Raw genomic sequence first — 18,311 nt, forward strand, 5'->3', positions numbered from 1 at the left:
AGTGAAGTCAGAAGAGGGTAAGCAGTGGCACCCGAAATTTCAACGTGAGGTTGACCAACTCTGGGTCAAAATCCAGATCCAACAATGATACAATGGACATTCACATCTATGGATACTTGGAGTCGCCCCGGAATCTCTTATATCTCTTGGATATCTCGTATCTCGATTTTGAAAAATTTCAATTTATTTTCCACATTTCCTATATATGTATGTACACATGCCGAGTTTATACATATGTAGCGATCGCAGAGATGCTCTGAAAATCAAATACGCCTATATGGAAAACCTCATCAATTACCATGGACCTTTTTACCCACCCTGATAGATATGATTTGTAGAATGATTCAATGATCACCAGCTCTGATAATATTATATATTGTATGCGCGCAGACAGTGGATATCTGATGCCTCAGGTGTCAATCGATATATCAACTCTATCCGCGTATCTGCGCACTTCAAACATCCACACGAACACAACCCAGCCTCGGAACTTACTTAAACGCGAGGAATTGAAATTTCAAACCTGATATTATGAACATGTGTTTACCCTATGGCAATCGAGGGAGAGAATGAACGGGCCACTGCGCCTGGGAACGCTTGGAGATCTGAACCTGCCTCGTCGATCCTTGCTTCGCGTTTCGTACCGCATCTTGCAACCCAGGGAAATGAATCACATCTAACCCGGGAGACATTTGCACAGCTTCGCCAGGAACTTCTTAGTGAAATACAAAGTCAACTACGCGTCGATGAAGATGTCACTGATATCAACAAACTTATATGCATTGTCTTGAAGGCCGGCCTAGAGCTTAACCCGAACCGGAGCGCATCAGAGCAAGATCTGGAAGGGCAAGTTCTCGACTGCTTAGACATCATCCAGGCCAGCATTGAGAAAGCGCCACAAGCTCTGTGGGAACTCTCTGATCCTCTGATCCTGGGAGAGGATATACATGCTCCTCTATTCGCATGGCTCATCCTACGACTGATTCGACTGGCCACCACCTGGTCCTCCGAGACTGTCCAAGAAAAGATTCAACTTCTTTGTGCCAGCTTAGCTTATTCCCAGTTCAAGCAAGCCCGTTCATTGCCTGCAAGCTATGCCGTTGCTGCATTTCTGCGTGCTTGCACGTCAGGTCCGTTAATAGCCCCCGATGATATAGAAGATTGGGTCAAGTTAACATTTGCTAGATATTTTGTGCTCCCTTGAAACATTTCAACGGAGCAATTCCTGGGATACTCGCCCCGGAGGGTTGTCCATACCCGCAGCAAATGGATCGCTTATTGAAGACACCCAAAACCTAGGTCTCTCCCCTGGATTATTCAACAGCAGCACGGCTCTTGGAAGCTTTGTGCAGACGGCCTCTCTGGCCTGTCGATTGCTTGATTCGTTCAACCCGAGGGGCGAGATGCAATCCCGTGCAAAACATCATGATCTCATTCTCCGCCAAAATTTCTCGTGGGTACTGAATGGTTTCCATCGCCTTAGACAAGTCATTATCGAGTGGTTGCAAGTAAAAGGAGCACAACTCACATCGGAAGATGCAATTGTGCCTTTGCAATACCTGACATATTTGCACCGATGCTGCGTACCAGAATCGACTTTGGCTGGGCTGCTCTCAAACATGAGCCTGACTTCAACTTGGTCCCAATGCTTGTGCGGCTTTCTGAGTCTTGAGAATATAGGAAGGTTGCCTTCTATTCAGGTCATTATAAGTCGCTTCTTGTGCGATTTGGCAGAAACTGCAAAATCCTCTCAGCCTCTGAAGCAACAATTGAGGGAAACCCTGCTTCCAATGCTGACAGAAGTTAAAGACGGTAATTCCAGCCTTCAGTCGCCTGAGTCGTGTCTCTGGGTAAGCTTTCTCTCATATCTAACATAGGCGGGTTACCGAGCTAAAACCAGACTAGAGCCCTCTCCAGGCCTTGCATGCCCAGCTTCTAGATACAGCATCGCCATTGACAGTCTGTCCACCCAAACGATCACCAGGTGATGTTTACGAGGGGTCAGATACGCCATTTCAGAGAGCCGGGGTTTTGCACCAAGCGGAGCCGAATGAATATGCCCGGGCATCGAAGCGGCTGTGTCTCCCAGGTCTACCAACAGGATCTACAAGTCATGGACTGTTTCACTTGCTTGCCGGGAATGTATCGGCGATCCTTCAATCCGATTGTGGCAAAACTATGGCTGATCTACGCAGCTCCATCCAGTGAGTGGACAACGGATACCTATAAAGGCGTGAAAAGCTAATTTATCCATGTGAAAGATCATCCTACGAGGGACTCTCCGAATCTAAACGGACCGAGCTATTAGACATCCTAGGCAAAATTTGCTGTGCAACGGCAAAGAAGCTCTTGAGGAAGCCCTCGGATGTCATAAAACGAGACACACTCTTTTGTCAAACATGCGATACGGATCAGTATCAGAATGATCGCTCGGGAAATGAGGAGCATCCCGAATTTGAAGAGATATGGTCGCTGTTCAACTTCATCCTACCCAAGCTTACACGCGCGCCTGGTCCTCGGATATCTGCAATGGTCGCACTCAGAAGAATTTTGATGCATGCTCCAAACTCCAATCAAATGCATATTTCAAACTCTGCCTCAGGAGAATTCTGTCTTCACTCGCTTCGGAGCTCAATCAGAGAACTGCGTGTTGCAACTGGGTACGTTCGACGGTCCTGAAAGGCACACTTTCGCACTGGATACTAACTATTTTATAGACATTCAGTGGTAGCTTTCGTGCGCTCAAATCTACCAACAGATATCCGCCGGGCCAATTTCGTCGTTGTGCTTGAGTGGCTTAAAAATCTTTCTGGAAAAGATGATATGCCATTACAGGAAGCTTGCATCCTAACACTCTGTGGGCTGGCAATGTGCGTTTCTGTTCTCTAACCCTCGCTACTTTATCTCACGATTTGTTGTATATAGTGTCTCGGAAGATGAAGAGAAGAACATCATTCTCCTTCGGCTCTTGGAGTACCTCGGTCATCCAAACCCCTACGTTTGCGCCGTGGCTTACAACGAGGTGCGTACCCCTGAGATTATACCTCAGATTACTTTGCTCTTGGTTTCCAGGGATATGGAAACAGCTTACATGTGAACTTAGTTAACCAAACTCGCCCAACAATTTTCCTTGACACCTGCTGGCCTCTTTCGGCCTTATTGGAGGACCCTTTCGGTGACTGTGGTCAAGAATCTCCAGTCTCGCCCGTATATGGCCGAACAGCTATGTGATCTGCTTGGCATGAAGGTTGATGGTTTCTTACGTTTGACAGAAGTCCATGTCTTGCCCTACCTGGTTTTGACACGAAAGCGAGACATCATTTGCAGGATTGGAGCTAGTCGCAACGAGGGTGAGTCTGCTTTTGACGTTTGCTCGGAGAAGAATAACCTGGCCGCGATCCTTGCTTTCCTCCTATCGCAACAATCAGACAACCCCGAGGGTATGATCATGTCTCTTCTAGCAGATATAGACCCCGCATTCAAGGGTCGGTCTTTGGCGGAGTTGGTGAGGATTGAGCCAATTCTCATTGCTTGTGACTTGCTGAAGAGCCTTGGCGATGCGGGTGAGCAAAAAAAGGAGAGGGTATGTTCTTGTTTCTTTTCACCTTTTCTGGATCGCTAATGAGAGTCTCTTCAGTTCAACCAAGCCCTCCACCGATTAGCCACGTTTGTCCCGCGAAAGATTGCGCATGGAAGTTCATCGAAGAAAGCGGATCTAAGTCAATTCATCGAGGAGCACGTACTCGGTATTATCACACAATTCGCAAATGCTATCAACGACTTCCAAGTGAGACAAACATTGGCAGAGAAGAGAAGAAACATCAAAGCCATTGAAGAGATGATCAACATCGCCCAGGGTCATGTTAGCAGTGCATTGCCTCAGGTATGTATACAGCCTTGCAAATCGTTCAATTTTAGTGACTGAACATTGCAGGTTTGTGCATGTCTTCGGTCCGCGCTAGAGATCGAGGAACTGTGTGATTATGCATTCTCTGCGTGGAAGACATTGATCAGTTCTCTTAGTGAAGAGGACCTTGAGCCAATAATTGATCAAACGCTAGCGATTGTAATCAGATATTGGGATAACCTGACCGAAGAGAGCAGAACCCGCGCATGCCAACTGATCGATCATATTTTAACTAACCATCCGAGTCTTGTACGAGATACCTTCAGCACCATGCCTTCGCTTGCATCGATTCCAGAGATGGCTGCCTTTGATGCCAAAATCAATGACATGAGAGCCCAAATGGACGTTCGAAGCCAGTTCCTGGCGTTAATCCGCCGCTGCCAGAGTGAAAATGCCACCGTTGTTGAACAAGCTCTAATGGAGTTGGCTCCCTTCCTGTCAGCAAATGAAGAGTTTCTCCATGACTCTGTTCTGAGTGAACAACCAGACCCTGTGATTGCTCAGCTAACTAGGTCATTGTTGGACTGTTGTGTTAAGTTCAGTACCACCTCAGACAGCATTACTTTATTGTCGGCTCGATGCCTAGGGCTTGTCGGCTGTCTCGATCCAAATCGAGTTGAAACAATCAAAGAGAAGAAGGATATACTGGTCTTATCCAACTTTGACAGAATGGAAGAAACAGTCGCATTCATTCTTTTCTTCCTTCAGCATGTTTTGGTTGATGCATTCTTGTCTGCTTCCAACACTAGGGCTCAGGGTTTTCTAGCATGGGCTATGCAAGGCCTGCTCAAGTTTTGCAAACTGAATGCGGTATTGACCCAGCGCTCCCGCGATTTACAAGTTGATGAGAAGTATCAACGCTGGATGGAGCTTCCGGAAAGTGTTCGCAACACTCTTACACCATTTCTTACGTCTACTTATACGGTCACTGTTGTGACCAATCATACTGAAGTCAACTATCCTCTCTTCTCCCCCAAATTGACTCACAGTGAGTGGCTTCGAACGCTGGTGCAGGATCTTCTGCGAACAGGGAATGGAGACAACGCAAAAATGGTCTTCTCAATATCGAGTCGGGTTGTGAAGGGTCAAGACATTTCCATCTCTTCGTTCCTTTTACCATTTGCGGTCCTGAACCGCATCGTGGGAGGGACTGAACAAGAACAACAAAATCTTCAACATGAATTGATGAGCGTTCTTTCACATCCTGTTCCAGAGACAAACAACAATGCTCGGGAGACAATCATAAGCAGTAGCCAGGTGAGAATCTCCGAAGAATCGAACTGGCTGTCCTAATACTGACAAAGGCCCTTTCATCGACGATAGAGCGTTTTTGAGGTGCTAGACTACCTGTCTAGATGGCTGCAAGGAAAGAAAAAGCATCTTAATGGCCTCAATCACAATTCCAACCAAACGAGTCGTTCTCATAAAGATCAAAGCCGTGACGCGCTCATTGATAAATACTCATCGCAGATCAAGTCTGTCGAGAATCTCTTATCCTCAATACCGCCTGAGATCATCTCTAAGCGAGCTGTTGAATGTAAATCATTCTCCAAAGCGCTTTTCCACTGGGAACAGTACATTCGAAAATGCAAGGCCCACGGGGAATCACAGGAGAGATCCAGCCTCGAGCCTCTATACCAAAGATTACAAGACATCTATAGCCAGATTGACGAACCCGATGGAATTGAAGGCATCTCAAGTCATTTGTCTGCACTGGACATTGACCAGCAAATCCTTGAGCACCGGAAAGCTGGGAGATGGGCCACGGCGCAGAGTTGGTACGAGCTACAACTCGAGAAGGAACCCGACAACGTCGATGCGCAATGGAATCTTGTGACCTGTCTCAAAGAATCGGGCCAACAAGGTAAGATCGAACATAAGGCGGTTGTTACCTGTTCCATCTTCTTGCTCACCGTTATCTAGATGCTATTCTCACTCGTTTCGAGGTCCTCAAAGAAAATGAGACAGCGGCTTCACGGTTCCTGCCCTTTGCGGTTGAAGCTTCGTGGATAATGAGTAGATGGGACAAGCTAGAGGGCTATCTTGATCTTTGCGCCAAACAGGGAACTGAAGAGTTTAATGTTGGGATAGGCTCAGCTCTTGATGCTCTGCGTCAAAAACAAGACGAGTCATTTACTGGTAAAATCAACGAGCTCAGGCTTAACGTTGCCCGGTCACTAACCACGAATTCGGTGGCGTCACTACAAGCATGCCATGATGACATGCTCCGGTTACATGCTTTGTCGGAGGTCGAATCCATTGCCAAAGCACAATCAGGCCAATCGCGACCGGGCTTGCTGGCTGCCCTAGACCGACGTTTGGATGTTTTGGGTGGTTACCTTTCCGATAAACAATACCTATTGGGATTGAGACGAGCCACAATGGAGCTAGCGTGAGTTCATGGTCCACGAATGATGAAACAGATAGCTAAAAGTACGATACAGGGGCGAGTTTGCGGATTCTGATATATCCGCTGCATGGCTCACCAGTGCTCGCCTTTCGAGAAAGGGCAATTTCAGCAGTCAAGCGTATCACTCGATGCTCAACGCAGCACGGTTGAAAGACAGATCTGCTTCCATAGAACATGCGCGACTCCTCTGGAAAGATGGGCACCATCGAAAAGCCATTCAGACTCTAGAGGGTGCGATTTCTGCCAACGAAGCTACCTCGAGTACATCTTCTTCAGTCGAAATTGAAGCCATGTCGTTTCTCTCAGGTCGTGGGCAGCATCAAAACGAGTCTACTGCTCTCGTAAGTGGCACAACACAGTTCACGTGGACCAGATACTAACCCATCTAGGCTCATTTGATGTTAGCCAAATGGACGGACAGGGCTGGTCAGACCCACTCTCAAGCCATTGTCCAGAGATACCGAGAGGCCATCAAGCTGTATCCAAAGTAAGTTGCATTACCATCGCTTTAACACGGTCAGTTCTAATGGGCAAACAGGTGGGAAAGGGCACATTATTACCTGGGGAAGCATTACAATAAAATTTTGGAGTCCGAGAAGGCCAAGCCCATGGGAAAGGAAGCTCAGATATAGTCAGTTGATCGGACTTCGCATTCCCTGACTGAGACTGACCGATATCACACAGCTTAAGTGGAGAAGCTACAAAGCTTGTCATTGACAATTATCTTCGCTCGCTGACATATGGGACCAAATATGTCTTCCAGACTTTGCCCAAGCTTCTGACCCTCTGGCTTGAACATGCCTCGATTGTTGAACAACCCATTGATCCGAAGAGAGGCGATAACGAGTAAGAAAGAGTCTACTGGCGCGGCCATTGGTAAACATTTGCTAATGATCGTTTCACACCACGCTAGAGAATTTCAAAAGCATACACAAGCGCAACGGAAGAAGAGTCTCGATGAGATGCATGCACAACTGAAGAAATTCATCGACAAACGCTTGCAAGCGGCTCTGGTGGGTTTACTAAATTTGATTTTCCGGGATAGCTAGCTGACAGTTGTAGCTGTTCACGATCTTACCCCAAGTGGTTGCCAGGATTTGTCACCCTAATGCCACAGTCTATGATCTGTTGACGCGGATTGTAGCTAAGGCAGTTCACAACTTCCCACAGCAAGGTCTCTGGACAGTCCTCGCCGTTGTCAAGTCCTCCAATAAGGAACGAGCTAAAAGGGGGTACAATTGCCTACAGAAGATCATAGTAAGTGTCATCCGTCTGAAACAGAGTGCGAGGGACTAACTTGTTCAGGACTACGGTAACAAATCAAAAGGAGAATCCTCAACAGCGTCGGAAATCCGTCGCATGATCACTCAAGGTACAAAGTTCTCAGAGGAACTACTCCAACTCTGCCTTGCTCGGGTGGAGGAAAAGTCATCTCGAGTGCAACTCGCCCGCAATCTAGGGTTCAATCATAAAGTTGCGCCATGCCGATTAGTGGTGCCTTTCCAGGCAATGTTGATCCCGAGTCTCCCTGCCAGTCAGAACATCGAATACGTCAAAGGCTTCAGGGCCTTCCCTCGGGATCCAACAACCATCGAGGGTACGTTAGCAACTTCCTATTCCCGCAGAGACCAACTAACCGAAACTAGCTGTTTTGGATGAAGCGCAGATTTTGAACTCGCTTCAAAAGCCACGCAAAATCAGCCTGCGAGGATCTGACGGGAAGATCTATAACGCACTTTGCAAGCCCAAAGATGATTTGCGCAAGGATCAACGTCTCATGGAATTCAACAACATGATCAACCGATTCCTCAAGAGAGACGTCGAATCAAGCAAGCGGCGCATGTGTAAGTGAATTCATGAACTTTGGGCCCTTCCAGAGGCTGACCCCGGACAGACATCAAAACATACGCTGTGACGCCTCTAAACGAGGAATGTGGTCTTATTGAATGGGTTGATAACCTCCGCACACTGAGAGAGATCGTCATCAAGTTGCTGCGTGAAAGAGGCATTGCACCAAATGTAGGTATAACCACATCTAACACAATACACAGACTGTGTTATTAACGTGTGCAATAGTACAACGAGATCAGGCATACCTTGAACGAAATCTGCGCTGATCGATCATTTGCAAAGTTGCCTTTGTTCACCACTGACATTCTGGCCAAGTAAATCCTCCGTTTCAATATCATTCCCGTGAGTCCACTATACTGACAGTTGCAGGCTCCCTCCAGTTCTTCATGAATGGTTCATTGAGATGTTTCCTGAAACGGAGGCATGGTTTACAGCGAGATTGAGGTATACACGGTCTTCCGCTGTGATGTCAATGGTGGGATATGTTCTTGGGTAAGTTCTCTCGCCGTTCAATGATTTGAGGGCTCTCTATCTGCTTCCACCTCATGCCCTGGAAGTTACATCACGCTAACCAGTTTTCTTTTCTATATATGAAGTCTGGGCGATCGACATGGCGAAAATCTTTCATTCGAAGAAGGAACAGGCGGCCTCCTACATGTTGATTTCAACTGTCTCTTTGACAAAGGCCAAACTTTTGAGAAACCCGAGGTGGTACCATTCCGATTGACTCATAACATGATCGATGCCTTTGGCGCTTACGGATACAATGGTTCGTTTGAGGATATTCTCGGGTTTTACTCTCACGCTAACATCCATGGTATAGGTCCCTTCAGAAGGACTTGTGAAATTACACTCAGCCTGCTGCGACAAAACGAGGACGCCTTGATGACTGTTCTCGAGACTTTCTTGCATGATCCAACCACCGATTTTATCGGGAAGAGAGTGAGTACATTTCAACCCGATACCAAACGAGTCAGCTCCTAACAAATCTCTTTGCCCCAGCGTCGCACCCATGTGAATGTCCCAGACACACCGGCTGGCGTCTTGGAAGATGTTCGGAACAAACTCCGTGGCTTCATGTCTAAGCAGCCCATTGCACTTTCAGTGGATGGTCAAGTGGATGAATTGATCATACAAGCAACAGACAAGAAGAAACTGGCGTCAATGTACATCGGATGGTGTTCGTTCTTTTGAATGGTTTCTTTTCTTTTTGGAGGTTGATATATTCTGTCCAAGTCATACATTTGAAAGAAAAAGAAAAAGTGTAGTCCTTCCAGCCTTGTTATCTTTTGCGTCCGTCGCTGTTTCATTACTACAATAAGACTAGGTCTTATCCTACTTCTCAACAACTGAGTATACATATGAACTACTTGAGAAGGGAGCGCAAAATCTCGTAATCCGTACATTAAAAGTAGTAGTGGAGTTTGTTGGCTGTTGCATAGAAATAGCTACTCTGGATATTCTGCAAGAGAAATTCAGTTTCCCGCACCGAATATCACACGCAATCCCCCGTTAGGGTTGAACCAATCCGCAACAAGACACGGGACTGGAAAACTCTCAGCGTTCAATGTCGATTGTGGCCTCGGTTCCGGTCTGGACTGCGACTTCGGCTGCTGTAACCATAACTGCTGTAGCTTGGGCTCCGGCGTCGTCGATGCCGCGAGTCTGTGCGACTACCTCTGCGGGGTGGCGGTGAGCGAGATCGAGAAGAGTATGATCGGGAACGAACTGGAGATCGTGATCTCGATGCAGTCTGGGGCCTATAAATGTCATGGCGTTCTGTAGGTCGACCGCCTCCGTGCCGTCTGGGCGGAGATGACGGGCCTGCGTATGGTCCTCGGCCGTACCTGGGGCGGCCGCCCTTCCCCCGAGTTGATGCAGGGGGTGGGGAGCGTGAGAATTTACGGCGAGGGAGAACGATTGAGACATTCAAAATGGCCCCGTCAAGCTGAGCCTCGTGCATGTGGGCAATGGCTGCCTCCGCATCGGCGGGGTCGTAGTAAAGGATATACGCAGTCCCCCTATTTGTCATGACTGCAAGAGTGTTAGGGGACAGACACATCTTGAAGCGCGGGTGAAAAGTGAGTCTTACAAGCTTCGTTGATTGGAAGATCGAGATACTCTATCTCCCCAAAGCCCCCGAAGATCTCTCGGATGTGATTCTCTGTGACATTTTTTGTCAATTTTTCTACCACGATCTGTTGAGTAGAAGAGAAGTCAGCTCCAAGTTCATGTATATGATGGCGGGCGCTGGGTGGAGAGTCATATCACAACAGGAAAAGACTGGCACTTACCTTAGCACTTCTCGGAGGGCTAGGATTGGGAGTAAGTGAGCGGCTTTCGCTTCGGCTATTGTACCGGCGACCACCTCGACTGCGACTGCGAGATCGGGTTCGACCACGAGACGGGGATCGGGATCGGGTTTTTGAACGATAGCGATCGCGTCGACCGTGTGACGGACTTCGGGTAAGGCTTCGGGACGGGCTTTCACTTCGGGGTTTCGAACGATGTAAAGAATGAGACCGTGCTCGGTCCTGCTCTGGTGAACGTAGAGGGGAACGTCCACGAGGTGATCTCAACGACATTTTGAAGATTCAGCGCACACGCGCCAAATGATTCCCGGGGCTTCAAGTGGTACCTAGGTATAGATTGGATATGTAGAGTAAGCAGCTCTAGATCACCTAGATCGCGAAGAATTGAAACAGGAAAGTCGAAAAGAGATAGAAAGGGAGAACTTGGAATACTATGCCAAGAGATAATGAGAGAGAGAGAGAGAGAAGAGAGAGGTTAAGAGAAGGGATGCTGCACATTTTGGCACTAACCTAATTCGGTATCCACCTATACACTTTATACGCTCTTCAGCTCTTCAGCTCTTCAGCTCTCTTCAACTGATTTTAAGATCAACTGGTTTTAAGAACTTATATCTTTGATTGTACAGCCATTTTACATATATAGGTATTTACTTCTGGCCCTCTCTCCATCTCTCATACTCTTCGATGACAGTATCCGTAATTTGCCGCCGCACTTGTCCCAGTGCATATTCAAAGTGTTTCCACTGCACATCCTGCTCCTGCTCCGTTTCCTCCTCCTCATCAAGTGCTGCATCTCCCGCAGTTTCACAGATGCTCACAATCTCGGCACCAGAATAGCCCTCAGTCAGAGATGCCAGATTATCCAAGTCGACTTCTGGGCTCACCACAGACTTATTGGTCCAGATGCGCAAGATTTCCCTGCGCGCCTCAAAGTCCGGGGGACCAATATAAAGAATATTGTCCAATCGCCCGGGTCGCATCAATGCGGGATCTAAGACATCGGGCTTGTTTGTTGCAGCAATGACCAACACGTTTCGGAGCTCCTCGATACCGTCCATTTCGTTTAGCAAAGTCGTAAGAACATTGACTCCTCCCGAACTGCTGCTGCGTCGAGCAGCAATAGCATCAATCTCATCGAAGAATATGATACTTGGTCGTGCTGCTCGGGCCTTTCTGAAGATCTCTCTCAATGCTCGCTCAGACTCTCCAACGTACATGCTGAGAATCTCTGCACCTTTGACTGCCAGGAAGTTCAGCCCCGCCTCTGTGGCTAGGGCTTTGACTGTCAGTGTCTTGGAACAACCAGGTGGGCCATAAAGTAAAACACCCTTTTTACTATTCACGTTGAGTCTGCGCATCCGTTGAGGGTACTAGGAAAGATTAGTCTTCAATGCAAGAGTTGTCCTGGTACTCGAATACAGATCTTACCTTCAAGGGTCGCTCAACCGCTTGCTGGAGGCGCTTTTTGATATCCTGCTGTCCACCGATGTCTGACCATCTCACCTTTGGGGTTTCCAAGAATACTTCCCGCATGGCCGTGGGACGGATTTCCTGCAGTGAAAGCAGAATATCGGTTTCTTGTATCTCCAATGAGATGGCCGATTCATCCTCGCTTAAACCTTCCTGATGCCAGCTAAATGGGTCGGGCTGGCTGGCGGAGATGGCTGTGGAGTTTTGTTCCACGAGTTGTCGTTGTCGGGCTTTGCGACAGACCAATTGCAGAAGGGCGAAAAGGTCGGCTCCGACGTATCCGTGTGTCTTCTCTGCTAGTAGGTCTACTAGCTCGTCCGTTAGACCAGCAGATACTGGCCCCCGAATGGCACGTAGTATTTCAGCTCGGTCCTGAGCGGTAGGGACTTGTATCTCAATTTCTGTCCCGAGTCGGTGAGGCGTTCTGAGGGCATCATCGACTTGGTTGGGGTGTCTTGTTGCGGCCACCACGAGGACCGATGTGTTTCGGATAGCATCTAGGTTCTCACAAAGGACAGATGCAAGGGAATGAGACTCAATCGAGGTTCGCTTGGGGGCAATAAAATCCAGCTGGTCGATGATGATGACACTGGGGTTGGAGCGAGCCGCCTCCTGGAAAATATTTCGCAGCTTAACCTCGCCCTCATGGGTACTTCTCCCCAAAGTTGACATGCCGACTTTGAATGTTTGCTTCCAGCCAGCCTTCTCGATCTGTTCTAGGAGACTTGTTTTGCCTGTCCCTTTTGGTCCATAGAGTAAAATCCCTCGGCTATTCTCGTAGAATGATGGCATCGCCGGCTTCCGTGGATCAACATTAAAATCAGACAAACTTTCATTGATGTCGTCAATCTGGCGGGAGAGGCCTCCGAGACCAGTAGATTGCACCTCTATGCCTGAAGATTTTTCTTCTTTTCTTTCGATGACTGGGCCAAGGGAAACCTTCGAAGCCTCGGTGAACTGAAAAAGAGTATGACTAGAGTGAGGGTTCTGTGAATGAATATTAACCACTCGAAAACTCCTGGGTTGTCCCTTGAGCTCTAGGTCAAACGTCAAGCCTGTCGTCAAATTCCCGCATCGGAGAAGCTTTTCATCCAGGGCCCATTCCCAGTGGGATCTGTCACTTTCTGAAATTGAGCCATGTTTGGCAATTTTCTCGGGATCGGAACAGTCCGCCAATGTCGCTATGTCGACGTTGTCTAGGGGCCCTTCAGCCCTGGTGATAGAAACTTTCTCTCCAATCTTGATATCATAGCATTCCTGCAGTGTCCTTGATATTTGCATGACTGTGCTCTGGATGTTCTCTGACGCATACCATGCTATGGCAGTCTGCGGCGGCCCATCGCCTTGCCTTAGCGTGCAGACGCTCTCTGTTTGGAGCCTTAGCGCAGCTAACGAAGAGGAGGATAGATAGACACGAAATGCATCTTTGAGGTCCTTCCGTGCTTGCTGCTTTGACAGTGGACGAGCAGTAAAACTGCGAATGTCGGACATGATATGAAAAAGGACCTTGGTGTGTTCTTGTAATCCTGTCTCTTTTTGGGGGATCACTCTCTTCTCTTTCTGTCTCGGATATTTAAAAGCTTGAGATCAAGGAAGATTTTACAGCATGAGACTTTCTCAGCACTGAAAGTAGAAGAAACAATCCAAATATTTTCCAGAAATTTTTGGTGGGGGAGGGGCAACTCCGGGGGAACGGTGAAATTGAAATTGTCCTTGTATTAAATCAAGCCTTCAATCTTTCTATTGAAGGGGAAAAAAACAAAGCAACTATTAAGAAGATTATTCAAAAAGAGAAAAAGAAAAAAGACAAAGACAAAGAGAAAAGAAAGGATGGAAAGATTTAGAGAAAAGTGGGTCACCCAGTTCGCTACATTGTACTTGCACGCCTACATATGTATGTGTATATATATATGTATACCTACTATAAAACCAGTTCAAAGAAGGGAAAGAAAAAAAGTATAGACACAAACTACGAGGTATCACAGAATATGGACAAGTTTGTATGATACTCGAATGTCCATAGGCAGCCAATTCTTTAGGCATAAAACTTGGACATTCAGATCTTGGCACATGATAATGTAGCGAGCAGAGCAAAAATGAGATATCGACGGACAAGAGAGCGAGGGGGAAATAAGAGACATGTGAGTAGCTTAAAACACAAGGGAGATCATGGGCAAAAGACAAAGGGTGGTGATACAACAACTAACAACACTTGCCCCCAGAGTTACCATTCGGACCGGAGCCTTGCTGGTCTATATTAACACCCTGAGAACCAGATTGTTCAGTCTTGGAAGTGTCCATCCCTTTTTTGATATCCGATGCAAGGCTGTAGAATGCCTTCTCAATGTTGATGTTGTTCTTGGCCGAAACCTCGAGGAAGGGAATGCCGAGTTCATCGGCGAGCTGCTGGCCTTGTTCAGTAGAAACTGCCCTTTTCTCTTCCCAGTCGCACTTATTTCCAATGAGGATCTTGTGTACGCCTTCACTAGCATGTTGCTCGACGTTTGAAAACCAGGTTCGAATGTCTAAACAGAAGGGGGAAAAGAGGTCAGATACCTCTAGCAAACTAGGAGAGGGGGGAGTCATACTTTGGAATGATCGTTCATCTGTCACGTCGTAGACCAGCAGAATACCCATGGCACCTCGGTAGTATGCCGTCGTGATAGTGCGAAAGCGCTCCTGGCCTGCAGTGTCCCAGATCTGCAACTTCACCCTCTTGCCATCCAACTCGATCGTACGAATTTTGAAGTCAATTCCGATTGTAGTGATGAATGATGGGGTAAAGGAGTCTTCGCTGAATCGCAGTAGACAACATGATTTACCCACGCCCGAGTCCCCGATCAACAACAGTTTAATCTATGACAAAGTTAACACTGTCAGGACTTTGTGGGGAAACTGGTTGGATTTTGAACAGCGGTGAATACTAACCAGGAAATCATAATTCCGTGTGCCAGCCATTATGGATTATGGCGATATTTGAGTAGAAATTAAGCACCGAAGCTAGCAGCACTGTGGAAGATGGATAGGAGACCGAAGTGATCCGGAGATCCGTCAAGTCGAGCGACAAGGGGTATTGGGTTTGATGTTGTCTGGGGCGAAGCGGAAGGAGTAGATGCAGCTGCAGGATGAATTGGAGCAATCAAGTGGTTTAGGTTGATGGTTTTCCCAAGTTGCCCCGAGGACTTATCAGGAGCTTGGACAAATGTTAGAACAGCGCCCAAGTTGATAAACGGGCAGGAATATGAAAAGATTGTAGACTTCAAGCAGAGATCCACAACCAAGCATAGATGAGCTAAAGATTTCTGAGTGTCTTATGGGAAAGGAGGCAGAACGATGCACCACCTACGGAGTGGAGGTGATGACGGCACGGTAAGGAGGATCTCGGTATGTTATGTAAGCAATATCATGCCCAGGTGGGATCCATCCATGGATACCTACGTAGGCAACACCTATAAGCATATACTGGCATTTATAATTTAGAAATGTACATGTATATCTTCATGCTAAATACACTTTGATATGTATGATACGTAACATGAACATGTCTATCTTGGATGTCTCATTATACAGAAAAAAGCCGGGTTTTGTACGTTTCTGGGCTCTCAACCCTGGCAATTGTATACAGACAATGAATGATCTATTATTTAATTGTATGCTGATACATAATACATCAGGTGTTTCTAGGATGAAAATATCTATTGCCACCAACACCTATTGGAGATACGCCCATCTCATCCTTTCGATCACGCGAAGTTGCTTGTCCACTCCATCCTGAACATTCAAGAGATCCTGGATGTCTTCTCGGAACTCTTCGTACTGCATGCTTCCAAATATTACCTTAACATGCAGAAGGAGAGCCTCTGCCTCACAAATCAATTGGCCAGCGTCCTTGTAAGGGACAGTCCCATTGGATAAAACCGTAGAAGAAGTCAAAATCCGGGCCACATTCCTACACGTAAAGTATCGGAATTAGCTTGTTAAGGGGTTGTACACCAGTCTGAGAGAATCATACCGCAATCCACGTCTCAATTCATGTCGTTGCTTGCCTCTTCGCAATCCTCGTCGGCTACCGAGAAGGCCACCTAGCCACCTCATAGTTGCAAAGGAAACCAAGATCCCAGGAGTCAACCCAACAAATCTAAAAGATATTAATGGAAAAAGAAATCAGGTTGGAAGGAAACCCCAACATACCCAAATACAAGCTCCTGGCTCTTCAGCAAAGCATCGATACCGCTAATGGCAATTTCCACGTCGACCTTCGTCTTCTGGATCTGGATCAAAAGGGCACGGACAAGATCGCCTCTAACAGTCCCAACGAATGGCGACCGCAGGTCCCTTTCATATGCTTTGAGAACGGGGGTCAAATCACCCTCCTTGACAGAATTAACGATGGCGGTGGTATCCGCCACCGCACCCTGGTGAAGATCCGGGCGATCGCGGACAAAGTCCACTACCATTCTCTCTAGACTTTCCCGATCAGCCAGTAGGCTATTCTTGCTCATTATCGCAATCTCGCTTTTTTCGTCATGTCTGATCGTCCCAATGAGATTTCGGATTGGATGAACAACCCAATTACCCCAGAAATCGATAGTGGTCGTACCGATATCGACAATCGACTGGATGATTTCCTCTTGTCGGCTGGCCAAAAATCTCATTGATGCACTTCCTGAAAGGAGAGCGGCTGAGACTGGTAGCCAATAACGGACGATGGATGAAGGGCGCCCATGGCGACGAATAAATAAAGACGTTGAAGTGGTATGGTTTGGCAACTTCCCTCGAAGAACACGCACAAGTCGCTCAATCAGATCCAAAGGTCTATGCACGGGATTGTCCCTCTGTGTGTGCATTCTAGTGTCATCCATATCCCTCTCCAGAGTGGCAAATACTCCCTGTTCCAATTCGTGAGTGCTAGGTTCAAGTGCTATGTGATGAAAGATGGCTTCAATTAAAACCACCGCTCTGTGAACTGCATCGCACCATTGGGCGTTGATAGTCCCGGGGCTTAAACTCGCGGAGTCATTCGCTTCGAAAAGATGCCATCCCTCCATCAAAAGACCCAGGCTGCTGGTATGGAGGTCTTTCATTTTCAGGAGCAAGTCTCGTTTCTGCCGTATTTCTGCTCGGGATGATCTAACTGGGGATAGCAAATTGGCACCTATGGAGTGTCCTCCGAGATTCCAAGCAGTTTGGCGGGCAATCTGGTAAAAACGGGACCATCTGGCAGTGATCGATGGGGCTTCTTGATAGATCTGAGCGGCGCATGCATCCTTCGCCCACCTGCAGAATTGCGCTGGGAATTTCTGAACGGTATACAGACTGCTGTACCATACAGACCCCAGCATCTCACCCCAATAATAGGTCTCATCGTGCAGTTGAAGTGTTTGATCCAAAAGGGTGTTCATGACCAGCCCTGAAGCCTGAATGGCGGCCTTTGCAACCACTATCCACACATGGTCTGACAGTTGTGCACTGTTTCCCCCGCGGAGAGTGATCTGTACTAAAGTTCCCGAAAGTAAATCTGCCAACCGACTAGGAGGTAGAAGGGATTGGGTCTTGGAAGTCACAGAAATGGAGTTGATGAGATCTTGCAGTTGACCAATTGACTCAAGAGATTCATTGGATAAATCTGTGGCTTCTAATCTCTGTGGGCTTGAGATCTGTTGCTGAAGGCGATCAAGCTGAGTGTTGACGCCACAAACAGTTCTGTGTAAAGAAATACAAGTTAAGTATAAGACATTTTTCAGGAACTGTATCTCACTCACTCTCGTATAACAGACATTCCCAGATGTTCCAATGGTATGAGGTACAGCTACCCTCAGAAGCTGACCATAGTACCTACAACATAGAAAAACAGTGAAGGGTTAAGGTTGATGTCGTCATGCATACAACAGTGTGCAAACTATGCAAACAGTGCAAAATTAGATATTTATAACAGATATTGCAAACCATACAAACAACCCCAAACTATACTTGAGCCTACACAGTAGAGAACATACTGGGTCACGGGATATGGACATACAGAAGTACTTTACCTTACAACATACAAGGCCAAAATTCCAAGAAAATGATCGTAAGATGTACGGAGTACCTACAGCATAAAAATAGTTTTAGTAAAAGGGTCTGGATTTCCACTGGAGTCACCGTGCTTCTTCAACCAAACAAAAAGCAGCGAAATCCGCATGACCTGAATTTTATGCAGGTGGGGTGATCTCGGATGGGGATCGGCTTGCCAGTGGCCTTACCCCTACGCGTACGTTCAGGGGGGAAAAAAAGTTGGATCTCGCCACGTCGGGATTGGACTGTCCTTGATCTTCTTGATCTTCTTGATCTTATCCCTTTTTTTCTTTATAACCTTGGATAG

The 18,311-nt window shown here is 47.2% G+C and overlaps 4 protein-coding genes across 4 annotated transcripts; 1 reads left to right on the forward strand and 3 right to left on the reverse strand.

Moving 5' to 3' along the window:
* Positions 1 to 550: 550 nt before the first annotated feature.
* Positions 551 to 9,953, forward strand: atrA (protein kinase MEC1; the record flags this gene model as incomplete). The annotated part of the gene is made up of 25 exons (XM_056715145.1): positions 551 to 1,130; positions 1,186 to 1,850; positions 1,906 to 2,204; positions 2,262 to 2,660; positions 2,718 to 2,870; positions 2,926 to 3,022; positions 3,104 to 3,583; positions 3,638 to 3,883; positions 3,935 to 5,164; positions 5,231 to 5,771; positions 5,831 to 6,299; positions 6,352 to 6,658; positions 6,707 to 6,804; positions 6,856 to 6,948; positions 7,002 to 7,163; positions 7,231 to 7,330; positions 7,380 to 7,574; positions 7,623 to 7,914; positions 7,964 to 8,161; positions 8,212 to 8,336; positions 8,394 to 8,482; positions 8,538 to 8,660; positions 8,765 to 9,110; positions 9,171 to 9,346; positions 9,803 to 9,953. The coding sequence occupies 25 exons, from the start codon at positions 551 to 553 to the stop codon at positions 9,951 to 9,953; spliced, it is 7,614 nt and encodes a 2,537-aa protein (XP_056562767.1).
* On the reverse strand, positions 9,726 to 13,441 carry N7489_009396 (putative AAA family ATPase; the record flags this gene model as incomplete). The annotated part of the gene is made up of 6 exons (XM_056715146.1): positions 9,726 to 9,973; positions 10,074 to 10,202; positions 10,261 to 10,418; positions 10,463 to 10,702; positions 11,132 to 11,850; positions 11,909 to 13,441. The coding sequence occupies 6 exons, from the start codon at positions 13,439 to 13,441 to the stop codon at positions 9,726 to 9,728; spliced, it is 3,027 nt and encodes a 1,008-aa protein (XP_056562768.1).
* Positions 13,442 to 14,152: 711 nt separating this feature from the next.
* Positions 14,153 to 14,908, reverse strand: srgA (Rab family GTPase srgA; the record flags this gene model as incomplete). The annotated part of the gene is made up of 3 exons (XM_056715147.1): positions 14,153 to 14,475; positions 14,539 to 14,806; positions 14,879 to 14,908. The coding sequence occupies 3 exons, from the start codon at positions 14,906 to 14,908 to the stop codon at positions 14,153 to 14,155; spliced, it is 621 nt and encodes a 206-aa protein (XP_056562769.1).
* A 753-nt stretch (positions 14,909 to 15,661) lies between these two features.
* N7489_009398 (NCA2 family protein) lies at positions 15,662 to 17,729 on the reverse strand (the record flags this gene model as incomplete). Its single annotated transcript, XM_056715148.1, has 4 exons — positions 15,662 to 15,899; positions 15,963 to 16,088; positions 16,142 to 17,653; positions 17,713 to 17,729. 4 exons carry the CDS (start codon positions 17,727 to 17,729, stop codon positions 15,662 to 15,664), a joined length of 1,893 nt encoding a protein of 630 aa, XP_056562770.1.
* Between the last annotated feature and the right edge of the window lie 582 nt (positions 17,730 to 18,311).

Source organism: Penicillium chrysogenum (assembly GCF_028827035.1).
Source record: "Penicillium chrysogenum strain IBT 35668 chromosome Unknown utg000005l_segment0_segment0, whole genome shotgun sequence".
Taxonomy (NCBI): domain Eukaryota; kingdom Fungi; phylum Ascomycota; class Eurotiomycetes; order Eurotiales; family Aspergillaceae; genus Penicillium; species Penicillium chrysogenum.